The 26,676-nt window shown below is 46.6% G+C and overlaps 1 protein-coding gene and 1 pseudogene across 1 annotated transcript; both read right to left on the bottom strand.

The window, feature by feature from the left end:
* Positions 1 to 3,662: 3,662 nt before the first annotated feature.
* LOC119544018 (tubulin alpha-1D chain) lies at positions 3,663 to 9,296 on the bottom strand. The gene is made up of 4 exons (XM_037848989.1): positions 9,156 to 9,296; positions 5,932 to 6,154; positions 5,449 to 5,597; positions 3,663 to 4,692 (listed from the first exon to the last, which is right to left on the bottom strand). Exons 1-4 carry the CDS (start codon positions 9,156 to 9,158, stop codon positions 3,709 to 3,711), a joined length of 1,359 nt encoding a protein of 452 aa, XP_037704917.1. The 5' UTR covers positions 9,159 to 9,296; the 3' UTR covers positions 3,663 to 3,708.
* A 13,647-nt stretch (positions 9,297 to 22,943) lies between these two features.
* LOC119543831 lies at positions 22,944 to 25,301 on the bottom strand (annotated as a pseudogene).
* Between the last annotated feature and the right edge of the window lie 1,375 nt (positions 25,302 to 26,676).

Raw genomic sequence — 26,676 nt, 5'->3', positions numbered from 1 at the left:
CAGCCATCCTGGCAGGTGGAGACCTCTCCTCCCTCTCTACTTCTCTCTTGGCCTCCCCCAGGCCCTCGCCCCAACTCAGGAGTCAGGGACCCTTTCCAGGGAGCACTGACAGCCCCAAAACCTGGTCCCAAAGAAACCTCTACCCTCTGTCCAATCCCAGAAGTTGGGTTTCAGCCCTTCCACCTCTATGCCCTCAGCGCACCCTCCACCACAGTGCCTGGGCAGAGGAGTGTCACGCGTCACCTCCTCCCTGCCTTCCAGGTGGCTGAGTCACTGTCTGGGCGTCAGGGACCTGGCAGGCCCAGAAGAGGTGGCGTCTGGAGGGTGCCTGGAACTGCTGTGGGAAGGAGAGAGAACTCGAGGAAAGGGCGGGGCAGCAGCATAAGCTTGGGCCCAGAAGGCCTGGCGTCGAATCCTGACTCTTCCACTTCCCTGTTAGGTAACCATATGCAAGTCACATGACTCCTCCCAGCCTCAGTCTCCACATCTGTACAATAGGCATTCATTCAAGAAGTTAATCCACCAAATAGTGAATGTCTAATATGTATTAGGAAATATTCCCACGTAGCTTCCATTCTGGTGGGTATAATAATAGTACTTACCTCAGGATTAAACAAGATCACCTGGTTACAGGACCCAACACATAGTAGGTGCTCAATAAATGACACCTATTTCTTGGGGTTTGAAAAGTTGCCCCAAATGTCCCATCTGCCCTAGCTAAGTTTGAAACTAGCTGAGAGAAAGAGAGACCCAGGAGTTGGACTGATGGATATATATTCAGTCTTTTTGGTGTGTGTGTGTGGTGCATTGGAGGATATGGCTGAGATATTCAGCCAAGATGGGCTTCTGAATACTCTCTCTGAATTAAATTGCCCCCCACTTCCCACCCCTAAGCGCGACTGCAAACCTCTCTCTTCAGAGTACAGAGCCTGTCCTGGTATGTTAGATTCTCAAGGAGGACTCAAGAATACCTGCTGTCTCTGGGTAAATAATTCCTGAAGAGAAGGAGGAAGGCGCTGAGGTGGGCATGCCCAGTTTCCTCTCTAATCCCTCCCCCCATCCTGTTGCTTCCACCCCATCCTCTACTTACTACAGGTTAGTTATTAAGACAAGAGTGACAGAGACAGGAGAATGCGATCAGATGGGAAAGGGGTAGAGGGAGTTACTCCATTTCCATTTTTGCCTACATCAGGCCCCAAATGGCATCCTAGTGCCAGACCGAGGTGGGGGTATGTTCTGGTTACTGCCTGTTTCCCCTGAGATCTACCCCCCACCTTCCCTGCCCTGCTGGGAGGGCTGCACACTTTTGACCTGGGCCCTCTTGTCCTCTTGTCCACTATCTTCCGTCTAAGTTTAGCCAGTGGGAGCCGCTGGCTGGAGATTGAGGGCGGGACAAAGGGAAGATGCTGGGTGTTTCTCTCCATCAGGTGGCATCTCAGCAGTGGTTGTGCCTCCTCCGTGGCCCCAACTCCTGCCAAACATCCCTCCCTCCTTGGCCTCTCCTTGATCCCTCCAGGTGGCCCTGGTGTGGTTCCAGCTCCCACCCAGTGGTCCCAACTCGAGGCTCCAGTATCACCATCTCATTCCTTCATTCCTCTCCAGCCCTGGGGGTGACAGCAGCTTCCTGGTATTGCTAACCTCTGGGCTGCCTCTTCATCTCCTACCTGGCCTTTGAGTTCTTCCCAAGCTTTTGTAACTAGTCCCCAACATTAAATGCTCTCTACAGGATCGCCTGGCCTTGGTTCTGCTTTCCTAGCTGGACCCAGCCAATTTCAGGGCAGTCCTCAGGTGAGACAAAGAAAGATCCTCTTGGCGATTATGGGAAAGCACCCAGCATTCCTAGGAGATGACTCTCTTGATTGCTTGTGGGTTTGTCTGTCTTGCCTGTGTTGTTTCCCAGGAGAGGGGGAGGGTTTTAAAAGGCCTCCCCAAGTGAGACATCAGGAAGAACTGGATGAGGCAGGTTGAGTTGATTTCTCAAGGTGAGGACAGCTTGCTTGTTCCCTGGGCTCAGGGTGGTTACCACTCCTTAGCACACTGACAGAGAACTGGAGGCTCCTGGAAACAAGAAGGTAAACGGGCAGCCAGATCTGGGACTCTGAAGCAGTAGGGTTCAGGAAGAGGCTTCTGGTGATTGGAAGGATCTGGCAAAGGACACATAAGCTCCAGGGAAGCCTGATTCTTGCCTTCAGGTTCTGGGACAGCCTCCCGGCCCAGCCAGGAAATACATCTAAGCAAAGAGCATAGAATCAGAGAACAGTGGTTGAGGGCGGGGTGCATGTGAGAACTCACCACCCTATGGACCACTGGACCAAGGACAGAGGACTTGACCGTGGTCACCCAGGCCAGGCTGGCCACTGGGAACCAGGCACATTGAGGTTAGAATTCCTTTGGTTGTAGTGATAGAAATCAGCCCGCGGCTTATGGAAACACGGGCGTGTATGATGAGTATCACAGGGCAAGAAGGGGAAGGGGAGGCTCACAGGACCCCAGGAGGGATAAGACCACAGGTGGAGCCAGCACCTGGGGCCAGGTATCTTGATAAGCCTCTCCTTTCTGCCTTCCCAACCACATGGTGAGTCAAGACTCCCTTCCCTCGGCTCCCAAGTTCATGTCATAATTCAAGCTGCACTCAACTCCATTCTCTGTCCCTCCAAATGCCAAATTCCTGGAGAGGGGACAGAGTCGCATTGTACCAGCATGGCTGCCAGAAGCCCACCCACCTCAGTGAGGGAAAAGAAGTCAAGTGTGTCCTTGGGAACTGAGAAAGGGAGAATGTAGAAGGACAAAGCTGAGGGCAAAACTAAGAACTGAATCTCTCCTGGGTTGGGGGCAAGGTGGCATTATCCCAGTTCCTAAACCTCCAGTGGTTAAACTATTCCTCCAGCCCAGCAGGGGCTACAGAAGGTCCACGTGAAAGGATCTTAGGAGCAGCCGTCTGGTTTGGAACTGGGGGCTTGAAGCCATGCTTGCATAAATAGCACATGGCATAGGACTGAAAAAATGTCACTTGTCTTTATCCGAAAGTGGTGAGTTGAGGAGATCACCAGGAGGTAGGCCCCCCTCCCAACCATTCCTCATTTGTTGTGGAGCCAACTTACGGACTCCCTATGCCCAAACCTCCCACCTGGAGCAGACAAACGCCCAGAGCCTGTAGGGTGGGCTCCTGATCACCTGTTATGTCTGACTACTCTGATACACCTCTTCGGGTTCTCCTGGCCCCACCAGTCTCTTGCAGCTCTGCGTGGGCTCAGATCAACTTCACACATGTACAAAGGGATGGTGCCTCTCCCCCTGCCCCAGGGCTTTCCCGCTGATGCTGCAGCCCAAGTGTGTGCAACCCAGAAGTGCAGGGAAGTTAACACTCAATGGGGTGAAGGGAAGAACAAAGCCAGTGGATAAATTCTCCCACCTCCACCCTCTTGCTTGTTCCGTCTTGTTCGGAAATTTATTTATTCGGCTGTGTCTTCTCTAGGGTGCATTCTCCCTCCTCTGATCTATCCACCTCGTCCCCAATTCTGCTCCCTGGAATTCCACTCCTAAATAAATTCAGAAATCAGATCTCCTTTCTGGGGAACCCAGACTAGACACACGCCTTCCCATCCCTCTTGGAGGAGGAGCCCTTCCCCATAGTTTTCCCCAAGAGAAAAAGACACGTGTGCGACAGTAAGCCCTGCACTTTATTTAGGATGAACACCCAGGACTCATCTAGTATTCATCCCCTTCCTCCTCCTCTCCCTCCCCCTCCACACTATCCATGCCCACTTCCTCGTAATCCTTCTCCAGAGCAGCCATATCTTCCCGGGCCTCAGAGAACTCACCCTCTTCCATGCCTTCACCCACATACCAGTGCACAAACGCCCTCTTGGCATACATCAGGTCGAACTTGTGGTCCAGGCGGGCCCAGGCCTCAGCTATGGCGGTCGTGTTGCTCAGCATGCACACGGCACGCTGCACCTTGGCCAGGTCACCCCCAGGCACCACAGTGGGTGGCTGGTAGTTGATACCAACCTTGAAGCCCGTGGGGCACCAGTCCACGAATTGGATGGTGCGCTTGGTTTTGATGGTGGCGATGGCGGCATTGACATCCTTGGGTACCACGTCTCCACGGTACAGCAGGCAGCAGGCCATGTACTTGCCATGACGGGGGTCACACTTCACCATCTGGTTGGCAGGCTCAAAGCAGGCGTTGGTGATCTCCGCCACTGAAAGCTGTTCATGGTAGGCCTTCTCTGCAGAGATGACGGGTGCGTAGGTAGCCAGGGGGAAGTGGATGCGGGGGTAGGGCACCAGGTTGGTCTGGAACTCTGTCAGGTCCACGTTGAGGGCCCCGTCAAAGCGCAGGGAGGCTGTGATGGAGGAGACAATTTGGCCGATGAGGCGGTTGAGGTTGGTATAAGTTGGGCGCTCAATGTCCAGGTTTCGGCGGCAGATGTCATAGATGGCCTCGTTGTCCACCATGAAGGCACAGTCTGAGTGCTCCAGGGTGGTATGGGTGGTCAGGATGGAGTTATAGGGCTCGACCACAGCTGTGGAAATCTGGGGGGCTGGGTAGATGGAGAACTCCAGCTTGGACTTCTTGCCATAGTCCACGGAGAGCCGCTCCATCAGGAGTGAGGTGAAGCCAGAGCCTGTGCCCCCTCCAAAGCTGTGGAAGATGAGGAATCCTTGGAGTCCCGTGCACTGATCAGCCTAGAATGTCAACGAGAAGAGAAACTGGGATGCAAAGCGCAGCCAAACACACAGGAGAGAACCAGCTTGTGCTGTTTTCGAATTCCCCAAAAGATTCATAAAATCTCTGGAAGACTTTCCCAAGAGCACAAAATAGACCCCTATAGGAGGGCCCACTCGCTCTCCTCCTGGTCCCTCTTTCTCTCTAGAAAAAATCCTGACCTCTTTCACAGACAGCTCTCATGAATCTTGCAACACAGTCATCTTGTATCATAACTTGCTGACTCCACCCTGCCTTATGCCCATGATCCCTTGATTTAACTTCAGATGTTTCTGGAGGGCTGAGATCACTGAGATCAACAATCCAAATACCGAATTCCCAACCTTTGTGGGGGCTGAAGTCAATCACGAAGACTTGGGCCAGCATTTTTGGGTCCCTGTTTTTCCCAGGGCGTCCTGCCCACAGCTGCTATAATACAAGTTGCTCTCCTGGAAATGCTCACGGCCGTAACTTGGCCAGGCACATCTGCACTCATCATCACTCTGCCCAGCATTGGACCAGTCACTATAGGACATGGAGAAGACACCCAGCAATACAGTCTGCCTCCCCCGATCAGAGGGCAGGGCCCCTCCTCACTAGTCCTGATCCTGCATGCTTAAGACTTGTTCATGAGGCTCTCTCGGGAGCTAACACTGCCCCTCCCCCTGTCTGGTCCCCAGACCCCTTCATGAAAGGAAGCCAGACTGCCCCTCCTCAGCCCTCCGTCCTTCCCTTACCAGCTTCCGAATCCGGTCCAGCACCAGGTCAATGAGCTCCTTTCCGATGGTGTAGTGGCCTCGGGCATAGTTGTTGGCAGCGTCCTCCTTGCCTGTGATGAGCTGCTCCGGGTGGAAGAGCTGGCGGTATGTGCCGGTCCGAACCTCATCTGCAATGAGCAGAGTTTGGGGCCCTGCCTCCCCTTGCAACCTGGTTCCCAGAGCCCCTGGGTAACCAGCCCCAGGGGCGGAGCAACTAGGCCCCAGGTCCATTCAGGTTGCTGCTATTGCCCATGGTTTTAATGTTTTTCAATGAAAAGGAAAAGAACTTGGGGTGGCCTTGGGATTCAGGAGTTGAGCAATGGTAATTCTGCAGACATGGAGTTCTAATTGGCTGCAGCAACTGGGAGGCTTTAACTCCAAACTCCGGTGCCCTCCAGCTATGGAGACAGACTTGCTGGGGGGCCTGGAACAAGACTGTGCCAGGGACTAAACGTCACTCACCAATCACAGTGGGTTCCAGATCCACGAACACTGCCTGGGGCACATGTTTTCCAGCCCCAGTTTCACTAAAGAAGGTGTTGAAGGAGTCGTCCCCTCCCCCGATGGTCTTGTCGCTGGGCATCTGCCCATCTGGTTGAATGCCATGTTCCAAACAGTAGAGCTCCCAGCAGGCATTTCCAATCTGCACGCCAGCCTGCCCCACGTGGACGGAGATGCATTCACGCTGAGAGAACAAAGGACAGGGGACAACATCCTTAACAGAGGGCAGCGTGTCATGCCTGGACACGGAGCTTGCCTTCCTTCCTTGAGTAGTTCTCCCGCTGAGGGCAGTTTCCTGAACTCTGCTCTCCTTGCCCCACCCCCGATGTCTAGGCATCTACTGGTGGCTTTGAGAACCAGCAGGCACTGGCTCTACAGGCTGGGCCAAACTCTCAGAGAGGCAGAAGATGTGGGCAGTTCTAACATTAGAGAATCTTGCCCAGTGACTAAGCATCCTGAGGAACGTTGAAGGGGATCAAGTGAGTCTGGCAGTGCATGATAGTCAACCCATCCCTGTTCAGAAAGAAATTAGGGGCCGTTGGTGCGGGAAGCAAGATCCCAGTGAGGTTTCAGTGGTCAGAGATAAGGGAGAGGTTAGAAAAGCAGAGGGAACTCTGGGTTTGTGTTAGGGCTAGAAATACCAGCGCAGAAGGGGAAAGTGGGCCTGGAACCTAGGAGGGCTCCCCGAGGCCTCCATGTGCACGGGCAGTTCTTTCCCCTCTTGGGTGTCTGTGGTTCTGGGATGGAGTGGCCCACGTGATTGAAGGCTGGTGGTCAAAGAACTCCTGACCCTGAACCAGGATGGGGCTATCCTGCTTGACTCTAGAAAAGGGAAAGGTCAGCGTCCATCCTGGGGAGCCCCCATGAGAATGAAGAAAGCTCAACCCTCTTGCTTCGTGAAACATTTATTAAGCAAACTATTACACTTCTTGTGGAAGCTTAAGGTGATCCATTTCTTTTGGAAAGGAAGCTGGCAATATCTAGTAAAGCTGAAGAGGCCCCAGCTCTAGAGGTAATGTTGCTCAGGTAAACAAGAAAACAGGTGCAAGAATGTCATCACAGCATAGCAACTGAAGTCAATTAAATACCCTTCCACAAGAGAAAGTGGATAGAAGTAAGATTCAGAGGTGGAAATGAATGAACTACAAGATAAAATCTTACAAAGAATGTTGAGAGAAAAAGCAAATTAAGAATCATACCATAGGATACTATTTATATAAATCTTTAATTGTAAAACAATACTCTGCATTGTTTTCAGAAAAATTCAAATATTTATTATATTCTTGTAATATGTGTGTTTGTTACAAAAATAAAGCACGGGAAAATATGAACACCAAATTTGGAATGATGGTTCTCTCTGTCAGGAGAGGGAGGGGATGAAATCAGAAAAGAACTCTACTTCTTAATCTCGGTGTTCATTACATCATTCTTTGTACCTTTATGCATATATAAAATATCATAATTTTTAAAATTATCACCTCAGCTTTATCCATAAATTTAACATGAAACTGACTTTTTTTATTGGGATAAGAAATTCACCATTTTAACCAATTGTACACAATTCAGTGGCTTTTAGTACATTTATTATGGTTGTGCAACCATCAACACTATCCAATTCTAGGACAAATTTTCACCATCCCAAAAAGAAACCCTATACCCATTAAGCAGTCACTCCCCATCTCTCTACCCAGTCCCTGGCAGCCACGAATCTGCTTTCTGTCACTAACTTTTTTATATGACACAAGTGCCTTGACTTCTTACGATTTTTAGATGAACATGACAAATCCGTATAGTCTATATCCCAGCCCCGCTCATTACTTGTCTACTTGTCCTGATCAGGGGCTTCAACTCTCTGTGGTGCTCTCACTGTGAAACGAGGAGACACTAAGAGCTATCTCCTATAATCACTATGAGGATAGATGAGATGATGCTCATTGCCTGACGCCTACGAGGGTGCACCATGCATGTTGGGTGCGTCTGCCAGTTTCCCATCCCCCAATCCCAGGTGTCCCAGGAACAGAAGGTAATGAGTTGGGCTGGGAGGGGTGGAAGGACACAAGGACTAGAGAAATCCTCAGGTCCAGGAGGGAGGGCTGACTCGGCTCCACAGTCCCCTGGCAGGGCTGGCACAGGCCGCTGCACCTCTGAGCCCTCTCGGGCTCTGTCCATGAAGACAGACACAGCCCTGGTCCTCTTAGCTGCCGGCTGAGGCGAGGGGTCTCTGGCCTCTCAAGGAAGCCTGAGATGCTGGGGAACGATGGGGCAGCTGGTTTGGGGCAAAGAACTCAGCCTCTGGAGTCACACAGACCTGGCCTCAAACCCTCGTCCCTCTATGACCTAACTCCTTTTTCTTAACTTTAATAATAGTATAGCCACCCCCAGGCTGTGGTTATGTTGTTTAGCTACTGTTCATTAAGCATTAATTAAGCGCCATGCTTAGTGCTTCACAGACATTATCTCGTGTAATCTTCACAATACCCTTGGCTAGGTAATTTTATTATCCCCATTTTACAGATGAGGACACTGATCCTCAGGGAGGTGAAGCAAGTTGCTCAAGAACCTTGAGCCAAACCAGGAATGCTCAGAATGAGGATGGCCCTGCTCCAGCCATGCTCTTATGTCTTATGTCCAGCGCTCTTATGTCTTGCCTGGTGGTCTTAAATGAGCCCCTCGCTCGGCGCAGTTCTCGGTAAATGGGAGCACCATCCCTCCTCCTACTCCCCCTCCCCACCCCATATGTAACTGTTGAGGCATGAAGGGTCAGACAAAGGCTCAGCAGACTGGCAGGTCTATGGGAGAAACCAGAGGGCAGCAGCTTCCTTGGTGGGGAGGGGGTGTCCCCACAGCTGGGAGGTGACTCCAGAAGCCAGTAGGGAGCCTGGGGCGGGGCCCAGGGCTTGGAATTCAGCCGGTGTAGGAAAGTGCCCTGTCCGGTAGGATCCTGCTTCCGGTAGGATCCTGCTTCCCCCACCTGGACCCCCAAATACAGAGCCCTGCAGCAGCCCTTTCTTTCCCCAGCCCCTGTGTCCGCCCCCACAGGCCCCACCTTTGGTAGGCGTCTCCTTCCATTTCCCCCACTTCCCTTGGACACCTGTCACCCCATGGACCCCTGGGCTTCCCAGCATTCCCTCACACCAGCCCCCTGGGCCCCTCACTTCCTTCCTCATCTCCCCAGCCCTGCTCACCATGCTTCCTGGGAGGCGGCTGCCTGGGGCTGCCTGTGCCTGCTGCTGGAGGGAAGGCAGGGACGGATCTGTGAGATCCACAGCCTGCTGGCCTCCTTATACCCTCTGCCCGGCTCTCTGGGGGGGACTGTTGTTAGAAACAGCCCCACGGGGCCAGGCCCGTTGACCTGGTTACACAGCAGCAGGCAAACGCTGGGGAGTGGGGGAGAGAGGTGGGGCGGATGGAGGAGGAGCCGGCGGCAGCCCACGTGAGGGGCCAGGCCTGCGGGTACACAGTGCCCGTTGCCAGGTCACACAATCCCTTTCCCTGGTGGCGCAGCCTGGCCCCCACAAGAGGGAGGGAAATTGGAGATCAAGCCCCTGAGCTCCAGCTGCGCTTCCCCCACCCCACGCTGGGTTCGCGAGGGCTGTAAGTACAATGTGGGTTTGGCTAAGAAGATGTCTGCAGTGAACCAGAAATAATGAGTCTGAGGGCAAGAGATCAAGCCTCGGGGTATTCTGGGGGAAATTCAGAAATATCATGGAAAAGGGAGGCAGTAGGAACCAGGGCTCGTTAATAGCATGGACTTTGGAGTCTGCTAGAGCTCAGTTTTAGTCCCATTTCTGATACCTACTAGTGCTTAGCTTCTTTCTGCCTCAGTTTTTGCCTCTGTAGAATGGGAAGAGGTAGAACTGTAAAAATTAAACAAGATAATCTTGCTTAAGTGCCATTGCTCTTTGCAAGGAAGGCAAGATGATGAGCAGGGTATCAGGACTATTCTGAAATGTCTCCTCCAAGCCCACTGTAAGTCTTTGCTGCTCTAGCCTGGCCTGATTTCCCTACAAAATGTGGCTTCCATGGCCTTCAGCAAAACTGTGAAATGGAAATGCTAATCTCTCTCATTTGTTTTCTGCTTTATGGTTCTTGTGGCAGCTTCACCGTTATCTCCTTTGAGTCCCTCATCAACATTGTGAGGTAGGCAGGGAGGGGCCTCCCATTCCCAGGAGGAAGGCAAGGAAATTGAAGCCTCCTGTGTCTTGCCCAAGGTCACATGGGTGTTAATTAGTGGTAGAATTAGGATTCATATGGGGCTCAGGCTCAGTGTCTCCTCTTTCCACAGGGCAAAGCTTTCACTGCTTCCACCTCTCCTATGCCTCAGTTTCTTTCCTAACCCATCTTAAATTCCACAGTCAGTCCTAATCACTCCCTTACATCCCCCACAACTCCCTGGCCCCACCCTAGCTTCAGCACCCTTGTTTGACTAAACCACAACCCTGGTTAATTCCATTTCTTTACCAACTCTATGTCTGCCCCCACCCAGCTAGATGGTGGCAGTAGAAAAACCCAGAACTGTGCTGACTGATCTAACTTCAAGTTCATGACCGCTGACCTCAAGTGCACCATTCGTGCTGCCTGGAAACCACATTGCATTTCTCTAGTCACTCTCCCAGATAGCAACCATAACCAGGAAGAGGGTTGCCAGAGTTAGCAAATAAAGTATTGTATCTAGCAACCTTACCCAGGAGGTAATGGCTAATTTGAGATTTCAGCCACCATGGCAAATGGTAGGGGAGTCATTCTGAGGTAGGAGGCCTTTTCAGAGCCCCTTTCATCACAGTATATCACAGAATGGTCCAGATTCTCTGGGTGGCTAATTCTGGCTTTGGCTATGGACTGAGGTCTCCAAGAGCAGACCATTTAAGAGGTTAAGTTCCCCAGAGAGAAGACACAGTCAGTCGATAGTGCAAAGGTAAGAGAGCCCAGCTTCTCGTGGGGTTGATCCATGAAGCATAGACCTTGGGAATTACTATCAGGATGAAGGGATTTGGAGCCCCAAAACTCTCTTGTCTGGTGCTTCAACTTCTCCCAATTGGCCTTGGAATTTGGGCATCCCAAGGCCAACCTTAGGCATTACCAACTATGGAAAGCAAACTATCCTAAAGGTGGGGTGAGGGGATGAGTGTTTTCCATAAAGCAGAGTAAAGAGACTGAGATTTTAAAAGTATATAAAAGTATCTAAATAATGAGATGAGGTGCAGCCAATACTCTTCATTGCTTCATCAAATATTTATTGAGTACCTGCTGTGTGTCAGTTTCGGTCTTGGTACTGGGGATATGATGGTGGACAAAAAAAAAAACCAAAAGGTCTATGCTCTTAAAAGCTTACATTTTAGTGGGAAGACAGAAAATAAAGAAACAAAAAAGATAATTTCAGATAGCAAGAGCACAGCAAGAAAACAAAACAGGAGAATGGGACAGAAAGAGATGGGTTTCAGGGGGCTACTACTTTAGATTGAAGCATGAGGGAGCAGCTCTCTAAGAAGATGATATTTGAACTGAACCCGGAATGATGAGGAGTGAGTCTGTGCAAACGTTTGTGGGTCAGGGCAAGCCCGGTGTGTTCAAGGAAACAGAATGAGGGAGGGAGGGTGGGAGCTGTACAAGCTGAGATCACAAGGGTAAAGGGACCTTGGAAGGACATGGGTTTTATTATAAGTTCATGGGAGGCTTTCAAGCAAGCATCGTTGCCTAGTCTGTGTTCATGAGAGGTTATTGCAGCTGCTGTGTGGAGAGTGGACTCTGAGGAGAAGCAGAAGCTGGTGAGGCAGCTGCTGCAGTCATCTGGGAGTAAGGGGATGGCAGCTTGGTCTAAAGTGGTAGCAGTGGAGATGGTGAGAAGTGGATGGTTTTGAAGTAAAGTGATAGGACATGCAGATGTGGGGTGACGCAGAGCTACTCAACAGCCTCGCCTGACCCTGCTCCCCCTCTACCTCTTCTTTGCCAGCGGGGTGCTGATTTTGTTGAAGTATTCACCCTTCCACTTGCTTGAGGAAGATGGTCTCTCCCCAGACCTAGGGGATGGGTGGAGATTAGTTTAAACTTTTCTTGGTGATTCTATTCTGTACTTCCAGTGATTAGTTGAGGCACGAGGCTAATATGATTTAAAAGAAAGTCTGCTAAAGGGTGCTTTTTGTTTTTAATGCTATATCATGCTTTTAATAAAAATTTTAAAAAATCTGAACAATATAAACTGTGCACATTTATTCAATCTTTTTGTCTTGTTTTAAAACTCAATCTCGCAAGGGGAGGCGGGGCAAGATGGCAGACTGGTGAGCTGTATGTTTTAGTTACTCCTCCAGGAAAGTAGGTAGAAAGCCAGGAACTGCGTGGACTGGACACCACAGAGCAATCTGACTTTGGCCATACTTCATACAACACTCATGAAAACGTGGAACTGCTGAGATCAGCGAAATCTAAGTTTTTGCGGCCAGGGGACCCACGCCCCTCCCTGCCAGGCTCAGTCCCGGGGGAGGAGGGGCTGTCAGCTCTGGGAAGGAGAAGGGAGAACTGCAGTGGCAGCCCTTATCGGAAACTCATTCTACTGATTCAAACTCCAACCATAGATAGACTGAGACCAGACACCAGAGAATCTGAGAGCTGCCAGCCCAGCAGAGAGGAGACAGGCATAGAAAAAAACAACACGAAAAACTCCAAAATAAAAGCAGAGGATTTTTGGAGTTCTGGTGAACATAGAAAGGGGAAGGGCCCTGAGGCGTATATGCAAATCCCGAAGAAAAGCTGATCTCTCTGCCCTGTGGACCTTTCCTTAATGGCCCTGGTTGCTTTGTCTCTTAGCATTTCAATAACCCATTAGATCTCTGAGGAGGGCCCGTTTTTTTTTTTTGTTTTGTTTTGTTTTGTTTTGTTTTTTTTAATCCTTTTTTCTTTTTCTAAAACAATTACTCTAAGAAGCCCAATACAGAAAGCTTCAAAGACTTGCTATTTGGGCAGGTCAAGTCAAGAGCAGAACTAGGAGAGCTCTGAGACAAAACGCAATAATCCAGTGGCTGAGAAAATTCACTAAACACCACAACTTCCCAAGAAAAGGGGGTGTCTGCTCACAGCCATCATCCTGGTGGACAGGAAACACTCCTGCCCATCGCCAGCCCCATAGCCCAGAACTGCCCCAGACACCCAGTGTGACGGAAGTGCTTCAAATAACAGGCACACACCACAAAACTGGGCGTGGACATTAGCCTTCCCTGCAACCTCAGCTGATTGTCCCAGAGTTGGGAAGGTAGAGCAGTGTGAATTAACAAAGCCCCATTCAGCCATCATTTGAGCAGACTGGGAGCCTCCCTACACAGCCCAGCAGCCCAGAACTGCCCTGGGGGGACGGCACTCACCTGTGACATAGCACAGTCAACCCTCAACAGAGGACCCAGGGTGCACGGCCTGGAAGAGGGGCCCACTTGCAAGTCTCAGGAGCCATACGCCAATACCAAGGACTTGTGGGTCAGTGGCAGAGACAAACTGTGGCAGGACTGAACTGAAGGATTAGACTATTGCAGCAGCTTTAAAACTCTAGGATCACCAGGGAGATTTGATTGTTAGAGCCACCCCCCCCTCCCTGACTGCCCAGAAACACACCCCATATACAGGGCAGGCAACACCAACTACACATGCAAGCTTGGTACACCAATTGGACCCCACAAGACTCACTCCCCCACTCACCAAAAAGGCTAAGCAGGGGAGAACTGGCTTGTGGAGAACAGGTGGCTCGTGGATGCCACCTGCTGGTTAGTTAGAGAAAGTGTACTCCACGAAGCTGTAGATCTGATAAATTAGAGATAAGGACTTCAATTGGTCTACAAATCCTAAAAGAACCCTATCAAGTTCAGCAAATGCCACGAGGCCAAAAACATCAGAAAATTATAAAGCATATGAAAAAACCAGACGATATGGATAACCCAAGCCCAAGCACCCAAATCAAAAGACCAGAAGAGACACAGCACCTAGAGCAACTACTCAAAGAACTAAAGATGAACAATGAGACCATAGTATGGGAGATAAAGGAAATCAAGAAGACCCTAGAAGAGCATAAAGAAGACATTGCAAGACTAAATAAAAAAATGGATGATCTTATGGAAATTAAAGAAACTGTTGACCAAATTAAAAAGATTCTGGACACTCATAGTACAAGACTAGAGGAAGTTGAACAACGAATCAGTGACCTGGAAGATGACAGAATGGAAAATGAAAGCATAAAAGAATGGGGAAAAAATTGAAAAAATCGAAATGGACCTCAGGGATATGATAGATAATATGAAACATCCAAATATAAGACTCATTGGTGTCCCAGAAGGGGAAGAAAAGGGTAAAGGTCTAGGAAGAGTATTCAAAGAAATTGTTGGGGAAAACTTCCCAAATCTTCTAAACAACATAAATACACAAATCATAAATGCTCAGCGAACTCCAAATAGAATAAATCCAAATAAACCCACTCCGAGACATATACTGATCACACTATCAAACACAGAAGAGAAGGAGCAAGTTCTGAAAGCAGCAAGAGAAAAGCAATTCACCACATACAAAGGAAACAGCATAAGACTAAGTAGTGACTACTCAGCAGCCACCATGGAGGGAAGAAGGCAGTGGCACGATATATTTAAAATTCTGAGTGAGAAAAATTTCCAGCCAAGAATACTTTATCCAGCAAAGCTCTCCTTCAAATTTGAGGGAGAGCTTAAATTTTTCACAGACAAACAAATGCTGAGAGAATTTGCTAACAAGAGACCTGCCCTGCTGGAGATACTCAAGGGAGCCCTACAGACAGAGAAACAAAGAAAGGACAGAGAGACTTGGAGAAAGGTTCAGTACTAAAGAGATTCGGTATGGGTACAATAAAGGATATTAATAGACAGAGGGGAAAAATATGACAAACATAAACCAAAGGATAAGATGGCTGATTCAAGAAATGCCTTCACGGTTATAACGTTGAATGTAAATGGATTAAACTCCCCAATTAAAAGATATAGATTCGCAGAATGGATCAAAAAAAATGAACCATCAATATGTTGCATACAAGAGACTCATCTTAGACACAGGGACACAAAGAAACTGAAAGTGAAAGGATGGAAAAAAATATTTCATACAAGCCACAGCCAAAAGAAAGCAGGTGTAGCAATATTAATCTCACATAAAATAGACTTCAAATGCAGGGATGTTTTGAGAGACAAAGAAGGCCACTACGTACTAATAAAAGGGGCAATTCAGCAAGAAGAAATAACAATCGTAAATGTCTATGCACCCAACCAAGGTGCCACAAAATACATGAGAGAAACACTGGCAAAACTAAAGGAAACAATTGATGTTTCCACAATAATTGTGGGAGACTTCAACACATCACTCTCTCCTATAGATAGATCAACCAGACAGAAGACCAATAAGGAAATTGAAAACCTAAACAATCTGATAAATGAATTAGATTTAACAGACATATACAGGACATTACATCCCAAATCACCAGGATACACATACTTTTCTAGTGCTCATGGAACTTTCTCCAGAATAGATCATATGCTGGGACATAAAACAAGCCTCAATAAATTTAAAAAGATTGAAATTATTCAAAGCACATTCTCTGACCACAGTGGAATACAATTAGAAGTCAATAACCATCAGAGACTTAGAAAATTCACAAATACCTGGAGGTTAAACAACACACTCCTAAACAATCAGTGGGTTAAAGAAGAAATAGCAAGAGAAATTGCTAAATATATAGAGACGAATGAAAATGAGAACACAACATACCAAAACCTATGGGATGCAGCAAAAGCAGTGCTAAGGGGGAAATTTATAGCACTAAACGCATATATTAAAAAGGAAGAAAGAGCCAAAATCAAAGAACTAATGGATCAACTGAAGAAGCTAGAAAATGAACAGCAAACCAATCCTAAACCAAGTACAAGAAAAGAAATAACAAGGATTAAAGCAGAAATAAATGACACAGAGAACAAAAAAACAATAGAGAGGATAAATATCACCAAAAGTTGGTTCTTTGAGAAGATCAACAAGACTGACAAGCCCCTAGCTAGACTGACAAAATCAAAAAGAGAGAAGACCCATATAAACAAAATAATGAATGAAAAAGGTGACATAACTGCAGATCCTGAAGAAATTAAAAAAATTATAAGAGGATACTATGAACAACTGTATGGCAACAAACTGGATAATGTAGAGGAAATGGACAATTTCCTGGAAACATATGAACAACCTAGACTGACCAGAGAAGAAATAGAAGACCTCAACCAACCCATCACAAGCAAAGAGATCCAATCAGTCATCAAAAATCTTCCCACAAATAAATGCCCAGGACCAGATGGCTTCACAGGGGAATTCTACCAAACTTTCCAGAAAGAACTGACACCAATCTTACTCAAACTCTTTCAAAACATTGAAGAAAATGGAACACTACCTAACTCATTTTATGAAGCTAACATCAACCTAATACCAAAACCAGGCAAAGATGTTACAAAAAAGGAAAACTACCAGCCAATCTCCCTAATGAATATAGATGCAAAAATCCTCAACAAAATACTTGCAAATCGAATCCAAAGACACATTAAAAAAATCATACACCATGACCAAGTGGGGTTTATTCCAGGCATGCAAGGATGGTTCAACATAAGAAAATCAATCAATGTATTACAACACATTAACAAGTCAAAAGGGAAAAATCAATTGATCATCTCAATAGATGCTGAAAAAGCATTTGACAAAATCCAACATCCCTTTTTGATAAAAACACTTCAAAAGGTAGGAATTGAAGGAAACTTCCTCAACATGATAAAGAGCATATATGAAAAACCCACAGCCAGCATAGTACTCAATGGTGAGAGACTGAAAACCTTCCCTCTTAAGATCAGGAACAAGACAAGGATGCCCGCTATCACCACTGTTATTCAACATTGTGCTGGAAGTGCTAGCCAGGGCAATCCGGCAAGACAAAGAAATAAAAGGCATCCAAATTGGAAAAGAAGAAGTAAAACTGTCATTGTTTGCAGATGATATGATCTTATATCTAGAAAACCCTGAGAAATCGATGATACAGCTACTAGAGCTAATAAACAAATTTAGCAAAGTAGCGGGATACAAGATTAATGCACATAAGTCAGTAATGTTTCTATATGCTAGAAATGAACAAACTGAAGAGACACTCAAGAAACAGATACCATTTTCAATGGCAACTAAAAAAATCAAGTACCTAGGAATAAACTTAACCAAAGATGTAAAAGACCTATACAAAGAAAACTACATAACTCTACTAAAAGAAATAGAAGGGGACCTTAAAAGATGGAAAAATATTCCATGTTCATGGATAGGAAGACTAAATGTCATTAAGATGTCAATTCTACCCAAACTCATCTACAGATTCAATGCAATCCCAATCAAAATTCCAACAACCTACTTTGCAGACTTGGAAAAGCTAGTTATCAAATTTATTTGGAAAGGGAAGATGCCTCGAATTGCTAAAGACACTCTAAAAAAGAAAAACGAAGTGGGAGGACTTACACTCCCTGACTTTGAAGCTTATTATAAAGCCACAGTTGCCAAAACAGCATGGTACTGGCACAAAGATAGACATATAGATCAATGGAATCGAATTGAGAATTCGGAGACAGACCCTCAGATCTATGGCCGACTGATCTTTGATAAGGCCCCCAAAGTCACTGAACTGAGTCATAATGGTCTTTTCAACAAATGGGGCTGGGAGAGTTGGATATCCATATCCAAAAGAATGAAAGAGGACCCCTACCTCACCCCCTACACAAAAATTAACTCAAAATGGACCAAAGATCTCAATATAAAAGAAAGTACCATAAAACTCCTAGAAGATAATGTAGGAAAACATCTTCAAGACCTTGTATTAGGCGGCCACTTCCTAGACTTTACACCCAAAGCACAAGCAACAAAAGAGAAAATAGATAAATGGGAACTCCTCAAGCTTAGAAGTTTCTGCACCTCAAAGGAATTTGTCAAAAAGGTAAAGAGGCAGCCAACTCAATGGGAAAAAATTTTTGGAAACCATGTATCTGACAAAAGACTGATATCTTGCATATATAAAGAAATCCTACAACTCAATGACAATAGTACAGTCGGCCCAATTATAAAATGGGCAAAAGATATGAAAAGACAGTTCTCTGAAGAGGAAATACAAATGGCCAAGAAACACGTGAAAAAATGTTCAGCTTCACTAGCTATTAGAGAGACGCAAATTAAGACCACAATGAGATACCATCTAACACCGGTTAGAATGGCTGCCATTAAACAAACAGGAAACTACAAATGCTGGAGGGGATGTGGAGAAATTGGAACTCTTATTCACTGTTGGTGGGACTGTATAATGGTTCAGCCACTCTGGAAGTCAGTCTGGCAGTTCCTTAGAAAACTAGATATAGAGTTACCATTCGATCCAGCGATTGCACTTCTCGGTATATACCCGGAAGATCGGAAAGCAGTGACACGAACAGATATCTGCACGCCAATGTTCATAGCAGCATTATTCACAATTGCCAAGAGATGGAAACAACCCAAATGTCCTTCAACAGATGAGTGGATAAATAAAATGTGGTATATACACACGATGGAATACTACTCGGCAGTAAGAAGGAACGATCTCGTGAAACATATGACAACATGGATGAACCTTGAGGACATAATGCTAAGCGAAATAAGCCAGGCACAAAAAGAGAAATATTATATGCTACCACTAATGTGAACTTTGAAAAATGTAAAACAAATGGCTTATAATGTAGAATGTAGGGGAACTAGCAATAGAGAGCAATTAAGGAAGGGGGAACAATAATCCAAGAAGAACAGATAAGCTATTTAACGTTCTGGGGATGCCCAGGAATGACTATGGTCTGTTAATTTCTGATGGATATAGTAGGAGCAAGTTCACAGAAATGTTGCTATATTAGGTAACTTTCTTGGGGTAAAGTAGGAACATGTTGGAAGTTAAGCAGTTATCTTAGGTTAGTTGTCTTTTTCTTACTCCCTTGTTATGGTCTCTTTGAAATGTTCTTTTATTGTATGTTTGTTTTCTTTTTAACTTTTTTTTCATACAGTTGATTTAAAAAAGAAGGGAAAGTTAAAAAAAAAAAAAAAAAAGATTTAGTGCCCCCTTGAGGAGCCTGTGGAGAATGCAGGGTTATTCGCCTACCCCACCTCCATGGTTGCTAACATGACCACAGACATAGGGGACTGGTGGTTTGATGGGTTGGGCCCTCTACCACAGGTTTTACCCTTGGGAAGACGGTTGCTTCAAAGGAGAGGCTAGGCCTCCCTATGGTTGTGCCTAAGAGCCTCCTCCTGAATGCCTCTTTGTTGCTCAGATGTGGCCCTGTCTCTCTAGCTAAGCCAACTTGAAAGGTGAAATCACTGCCCTCCCCCCTACATGGGATCAGACACCCAGGGGAGTGAATCTCCCTGGCAACGTGGAATATGACTCCCAGGGAGGAATGTAGACCCGGCATCGTGGGACAGAGAACATCTTCTTGACCAAAAGGGGGATGTGAAAGGAAATGAAATAAGCTTCAGTGGCAGAGAGAATCCAAAAGGAGCCAAGAGGTCACTCTGGTGGGCACTCTTACGCACACTTTAGACAACCCTTTTTAGGTTCTAAAGAATTGGGGTAGCTGGTGGTGGATACCTGAAACTATCAAACTACAACCCAGAACCCATGAATCTCGAAGACAGTTGTATAAAAATGTAGCTTATGAGGGGTGACAAGGGGATTGGGAAAGCCATAAGGACCACACTCCACTTCGTCTAGTTTATGGATGGATGAGTAGAAAAATAGGGGAAGGAAACAAACAGACAAAGGTACCCAGTGTTCTTTTTTACTTCAATTGCTCTTTTTCACTCTAATTATTATTCTTGTTATTTTTGTGTGTGTGCTAATGAAGGTGTCAGGGATTGATTTGGGTGATGAATGTACAACTATGTAATGGTACTGTGAACAATCGAAAGTACGATTTGTTTTGTATGACTGCGTGGTATATGAATATATCTCAATAAAATGAAGATTAAAAAAAAAAAAAAAAGACATAATGCTGAGCAAAATAAGCCAGGCACAAAAAGAGAGATATTGTATGTTACCACTAATGTGAATTCTGTGAAAAATGTACAATGTTTTATACTGTAGAATGTAGGGGACCTAGAGATACCAATTAGTGGAGGGGGAATGATAATCTAATAAGAACAGATAAACTATGGAGGGTAATCTCAAGGTTATGGGAATGCTCAGGAATGATTATGGTTTGTAAACTTTCTTGGATATAGTAAGATCATGTTGGAAGCAATAGAGTTATTTTAGGTTTTTTTTTCTCTTATTCCATTGTTTTCTTAGGGGTTGTTAATTTTCTTGGGGTATGGTAGGAACATGTTGGAAGCAATGTAGTTATTTTAGATTATTTGTTTTTCTTACTCCTCTGTTTGGACATGGTTTATTAATTTTCTTGGGGTATGGTAGGAACATATTGGAAGCAAAGTAGTTATTTTAGGTTATTTGTTTTCCTTAATCCATTGCTTTGTTTGAAATGTTGTGGGGTTTTTTTGGTTGTTGTTTGCCTGTTTGTTTTTAATTTTTTGATAAACAAAGTTAAAAAATTGAAAAAAAATCAGTAGAAAAATGGGAGTAAAAACTAAATGACAAATAGGGTGGGATGGGGGGATGGTTTGGGTATTCTCTTTTCACTTTTAGTTTTTATTCTTATTCTGATTCTTTCTGATGTAAGGAAAATGTTCAGAAATAGATTGTGGTGATGAACGCATAACTATATGATCATACTGTGAACAGTTGATTGTATACCATGGATGACTGTATGGTTTATGAATACATTTCAATAAAACTGAATTAAAAAAAAAAAAAAACTCAATCTCTAAACACACCAATGTCCGATTCCGAAATATCGCACAACATTCTGAATCCAAAATGCTTGATTGTTTTCCTCCTTCACTAAAGAAAAAATTCATTACCCTGCTCTTCCAAGCTCTTCTCCACATTTGCCCACAATGTGCACCCTTCCCAGTCCTAGGGATAATGCTAGAGAAGCTATAGCTCACTGCACTCACTGCATTGAGAAAAATACATCATTCTGGACTAAAAGTTTACATTCCTCACAAGAAATCCACTTCTTGATTTGTTCCTGGGAAAGAGGAGTAGATACAGAGATGGTGGGGAAGGGGGATATAAAGCTTTTCTTTTCTTTTTTTATTTTAAAGTTTGTTTATCCTGAAAAAAATCTTTTGTTTCTCTCCTCTTTTTAAGACAAAATCTTGAAAAGAAAAAAATTATATTTTTAGTTAGAAGTACACATATATTATATATCTCTTACTTTTTGCAAATGTAGCAAATTATTCAATACAAATAGACAGCAAAGAAAATGTAAAACATTTTTAAAAATTTTCCTATGAAACCAGGTAAATTAGTGCAGGTTTGGGGGGATTTTTTCTTAAAAAACATAAAACTGAAGCAAAACGCCTAGATTTGAGACAAGGCAGACTGACCTGGGCCCAGGACCCCAGCACTGGAGTCAGGTTCCTGAACACATTTTCTTCGTATTTCAAAGGACACTAAGGTGTTGGTCTCCCGCCTGCCTATGACGCAGACCCGGGTAGGGGAGTGTGTGAGTGTGGAAGGGGGTCTGGGAGGGAGATAAGGCAGCATCTGACCTTTCCCGGGTGGGGGCAGCTGTCTGCCTGTGTGGGAGCTGAGGCCAAAGGACAGGGTGGCCCAGGCCGGGCTGGCCCCTGGGCGGTCAAGGGGGCAGATGGTGCTGGGCTGAGAAGCCAGGGCAGTGTCTGCCCGACTCGGAGGTAGAGCCAGTGCCCATTGCAGGGGGAGGAGACTGGCAGCGTCTGCCTGGGCCAGACCCCCTGCCACAGCAGTTTCCCACCTGGAGCTGCCAGGGAAGGAGGGTTGGGTTGGGGTTCCAGGGGCTTTGGTACTTTCAGGGGAGGGAGGCCTGAGGCAGGTGCCCCACCTGCCAAAGCCTCATGGCACACAAGCTGGCCCACGAGTGACAGAGAAACCTCTCTTCTGGCACAGAAGGTGCATAAGTACTCTTCTGTAATCTCCACAATCCAAGCACATCATCAGGGATGGCCAAGGGCCTATCCAGCCCGGCCTGACTGGGAGACCACTCCTCACAGCATCCAGGGGTTGGGTCAGGGGAGTGAGAGAGGATGGCGAGAGGTACCAAGAAGTTCTCAAACAGGCAGAGGTACATGTACTAAAACGGAACATCTACAACCAAAAGACCAAAAGTCTTGATTCAAGGCTCTGGCCTGCCCACTACAGGCACTGATCAAGAGCCACCGCCCTGCCTCCCTGCCCCTCCCGCCCCGGCTCCCACTGTGTTCCAGTGAACAATTCCCATTTTGGGGGCTAAGCTCATCCAACTGGAGGGTCAAAGGCCAGGGACTACTCTTAGGCATCAGAGGCTCGGGTATTTCCTCAGCTGCTCAGAACTTAACTTATTTTTTTGGTCAAAACCAAACAAAAGTGCAGATGCCTCTGCAGTCTGGAAACGAGTTCCTTCTGCAGTGCTTTCCCCTGGGAGTACCTCATTAGGCTGAGCCGTGGTCTCACCCCACTGTCTGTACCACCCTACAGAGTACTCACAGCCCACCACCAGCCCATTCACACACCTGCAGCAGCCCTCATCACACCCAGAGGGGTAGTTCCCCAGGACTTGGACTTCTTTAAAACAGGATGGCAAACCACACGTGCACAGGCACACACTTACACGCCCACAACCCCCTACCCACAGCCTTGGGCCCAGTTAAGAAGGGGCTATGCGGGGAGAGGCCACATGCATTCATGGCTGAGTCTGGCTCTCTCCAGGCCCTGAGGGTCAGCCTGGGCCAGGTGGGGGTGGTGAGGCCCCCCCCACCCCCTCGGAGATGAAAGGAATTCAACGAGAGAAGGTGCTGCTTCCCTGCAGTCATGGGCATCAGCTCTAGGGGGAGGGCGGCCCAGGCCCGAGAGGACTAGGGGCTGGGGTCAGGCCTGCTTGGGTGGCAGGGCTGGAGAAGGCCTGCTGAGCTGGGCTGGCTTTGAGGGAGAGGGTAGGTGGGCGACAGAGGCAGTGACTCAGGGCCAGCCTCTCCTCCTCCAGGGAGGGTCAGGCCCCAGCTGAAGCTCTTCCTTCCCTTTGAGCTTGGACTCACCAATCCTAAACCAGGCATGAGGAAGAGGAGGGAGGGGAGAAGGGAGAAGTGTAGAAGGGAGCGGGTGTGTGTGTGTGTGTGTGTGTGTGTGTGCAGCAATTCACAGCTGGACCACTCTTAGCACAGGAAGCTACTAATTAAAGATGTTACATAGAAAACTACAGGTAAGAAAAAAAGAAAGAAAGAAATACAAAACCCAAACCAACCAAGTAAATCAGAGGCAGGTAGGAAAGCAGTACAGGGTTGGGTTAAACACGAGTATGTGATTCAGGAGTCCCTCCCACTCCATGCCCATGCCTGAGCTGGATCTTTTTTCTGGAAGAGTAAGAAGATTGGGAATTTTTTTGTATATTTTTATTTTCCTTTTTTTTTTTTTTTTTTTTTTTTTTTGGTGGTGGTTGTTTGGCTTTTCCTTTCCTTTCTCTTTTCCATGATCTTGGGTGCTCCTGGCCCCATGGGCTGGGGTGGTCAGTTGGCCAGCACATCAGGCTGGGATACTGCATGGTGTTCAGGTTGTAGCTGAGGCTTCCACAAATGGTGTCTTCTCCAGAAAGAGGCTGGGTGCCACCACCAAATACCTGGGCCATTGCAAAGCTGCTGCTGTAGCAGGTGCCTGCCCCATCACCTCCAAGGGGGGCTGGGGTGCCACTATCCTGGCCATCAGCCCTAACGAAAAAGAGGCAAGGTGAGCCACTGCCTTTTTACATGAACTCCTGAGTGAGAGCTGGGATTGAGGGGCCGGGTCGGCTGCAATGAAGTTCAGGGAGTGCATAGACATAGAGAGGCTCTTGTGCTTCAGCAGATTGTTGGTGGGAGAGTGGGTCACTTCCCCCACTGTGGGCCACACCCCCACCACTATCAGCCCCCTGACCCTTCTTCATCTTGGTGGAGCCAAGCCTGGTGGCAGCAAAGGTGGTGGTGGTAAAGGTGATGGGCTTGCAGAGCAGGGGATGAAAGTGGGGCTGAGCGACTGGCCAAAGGATGGTGATGGGGAGTTGGACAGGGAGCTGTCCTGGGTGCCAATGGGCATGAATACCTGGATGTCAGGGTGAAGCTGCTCTTGATCTCCTTGTCCACCTCTGGAGAGCCAGAGTCCTCACCATCATCCAGATACACTTTCATGGTCCCCTTCTGTGCTGGTTTGAATGTATTATGTCTCCCAGAAAAAGCCATATTCTTTGATGCAATCTTGTGGGGGCAGACATATTAGTGGGGATTAAGTTGGAACGTTTGGATTAGGTTGTTTGCATGGAAATGTGCCCCAGCCAACTGTAGGCGATAACGCTGATGCGATATTTCCATGGAGGCATGGCCCCACCCATTCAGGGTGGGTCTTGATCAGTGGAGCCATATAAATGACCTGACAAACAGAAGGAACTCAGTGCAGTGCGGCTGTGAGTGACATTTTGAAGAGGAGCTACAGCCAAGAGAGACACTTTGAAGAAAGCATAGGAGCTGCAGATGAAAGACAGTTTGAAGATGGCCATTAAAAGCAGACTCTTGCTCCAGAGAAACTAAGAGAGGACAAATATCCCAAGAGCAACTAAGAGTGACATTTTTGAGGAACTGCAGCCCAGAGAGGAATGTCCTGCAAGAAAGCCATTTTGAAACCAGAACTTTGGAGCAGACACCAGCCACGTTCCTTCCCAACTAACAGAGGTTTTCCAGACACCATTGGCCATCCTCCAGTGAAGGTACCCAATTGCTGATGTGTTACATTGGACACTTTATGGCCTTAAGACTGTAACTGTGCAACCAAATATACCCCCTTTTATAAAAGCCAATCCATTTCTGGTGTTTTGCATTCTGGCAGCATTAGCAAACTAGAACACCTTCTCACTGATCTGGTAAGACACCTCAAAGATCAGTCCAGACACTCAGCTCCACAGGCACCTTGGCCTGCATGTCTTCCACTGCCAGGCCACTCTACTTGGGAGCCAGGCCCACCACAGGGTCCACTGTCTCCCCAGCATGGACGCAGCGGAAGCCCAAGCCCTTTGGTGGCTTGTCATGGTTACAGTGGCCTTCATATTTCTTTTTCAAGAGCCACTCTAGCTCTTTCTTAAGCAGGTCTGCTTGGCCTCAGGCAGCTTGTTGTACAACTAGGAGATGACAAAGCTCAAGGCCACCTTGATCTCCAGCTGCATGGTCCTTTCCTAGGCAGAGAATCAGTGCAGGGCACATGCACAGGCCAAGGGAATAGCAAGAGGTGTCATGTGGGAAGCCTTAGATTCCAGATGGCATTGGGTCTCTGCAGCAGTGGGGTGGTTGGCCAACTGTGGGGCAGTTTCTCCTGCCAGGATGGTCCTGAGCATGGACAGGGGTCACTTTCCCTTTCTTCCCAAGCACTGCGAGCCAGGGCCTATGTGTCCTTTGTTCAGGGTTGGGGGACAGATGAGGCAGTTATAGGCTATGATTCTTTAAAAAAACCACAGTTTTAATGAGATAAAGTCACATACCCTACAATCATCAACAGTGTACAATAAACAAGAGAGAGAGAAGAGGGCAGGAAAAGGATTTGCAGAAATAATGGCCAAATACTTCAGAAATGTGATGAAAGAAATGAATGTACACATCCAGGAATCTCAGTGAACTCCAAGCAAGATAGACTCTAAGAGATCCACACCAAGACATATTATAGTGAACTGTCAAAATCTAAAGACAAAGAGAGGGTTTTGAAAACAGCAAGAGAGAAGTGATTTTCACATACAATGGATCCCAGTAAGATTAATTCTCACCAGAAACCATGGAGGCAAGAAAACAGTGGGATTGCTTAAAGTCCTTAAAGAAAAAACTGTCAACCAAGAACTCTATATCAGGCAAAATTATCTTTCAAAAGTGAAGGATAAAGCAAGCTTGGATACACAAAGCCAATCTTTAGTGAGAAAAAAATCAGATATCATGAAGAATTTTGAATTCAGAAATGTCCCCACATACACACAGAATCATCTAAGTGAGATGACAGAAATTATATATTTTCTTATCCATTTTACATTATATCCTATCCATATTACATTATCCATAACTTTGAAATTGTCACTGTTCATATAGGATACTCTTTTCTTCACTGAAACAGAAGTTATATTTAAATTTAGGGTATGGTTTCAAAAACATATATACTTCACCTGGAAATGGAAGTGTTTAAGTTACATCAAATTAGTCCGGAAAATCATTTCACAAAGTGGATTCTAGAGGTCACTTGGTTTCTTCACTTCTTTTCTTAAATACCGTGATTTGTGCATGTGTGTGTGTGTCAATATTAAACAAATGTTTTCAAGAGCCCCAAGAAAGTTCCCATCTCTAAAATGTTGCCTGCATTTTCTGAACACTGAGTCAGCGATCGGTGCTAAAAGAGGAAACCAACCCCTTCAGGCATCCAACGGAGCAGCATAGTGCCCAGGCTCCATCACCCAATTACTTACTATTTCCGTGAAAGTAGACAACCTCTCAAGTCTTGTTTCCAATATCTGCAAGAAGGGATGAAAATAATTGTGTAGGTATCAGTAACATCAATCAGCAACT

This window comes from Choloepus didactylus, chromosome 9 (assembly GCF_015220235.1).
Source record: "Choloepus didactylus isolate mChoDid1 chromosome 9, mChoDid1.pri, whole genome shotgun sequence".
NCBI classification, from domain to species: domain Eukaryota; kingdom Metazoa; phylum Chordata; class Mammalia; order Pilosa; family Megalonychidae; genus Choloepus; species Choloepus didactylus.
This window is presented reverse-complemented; position numbering and strand designations above follow the sequence as displayed.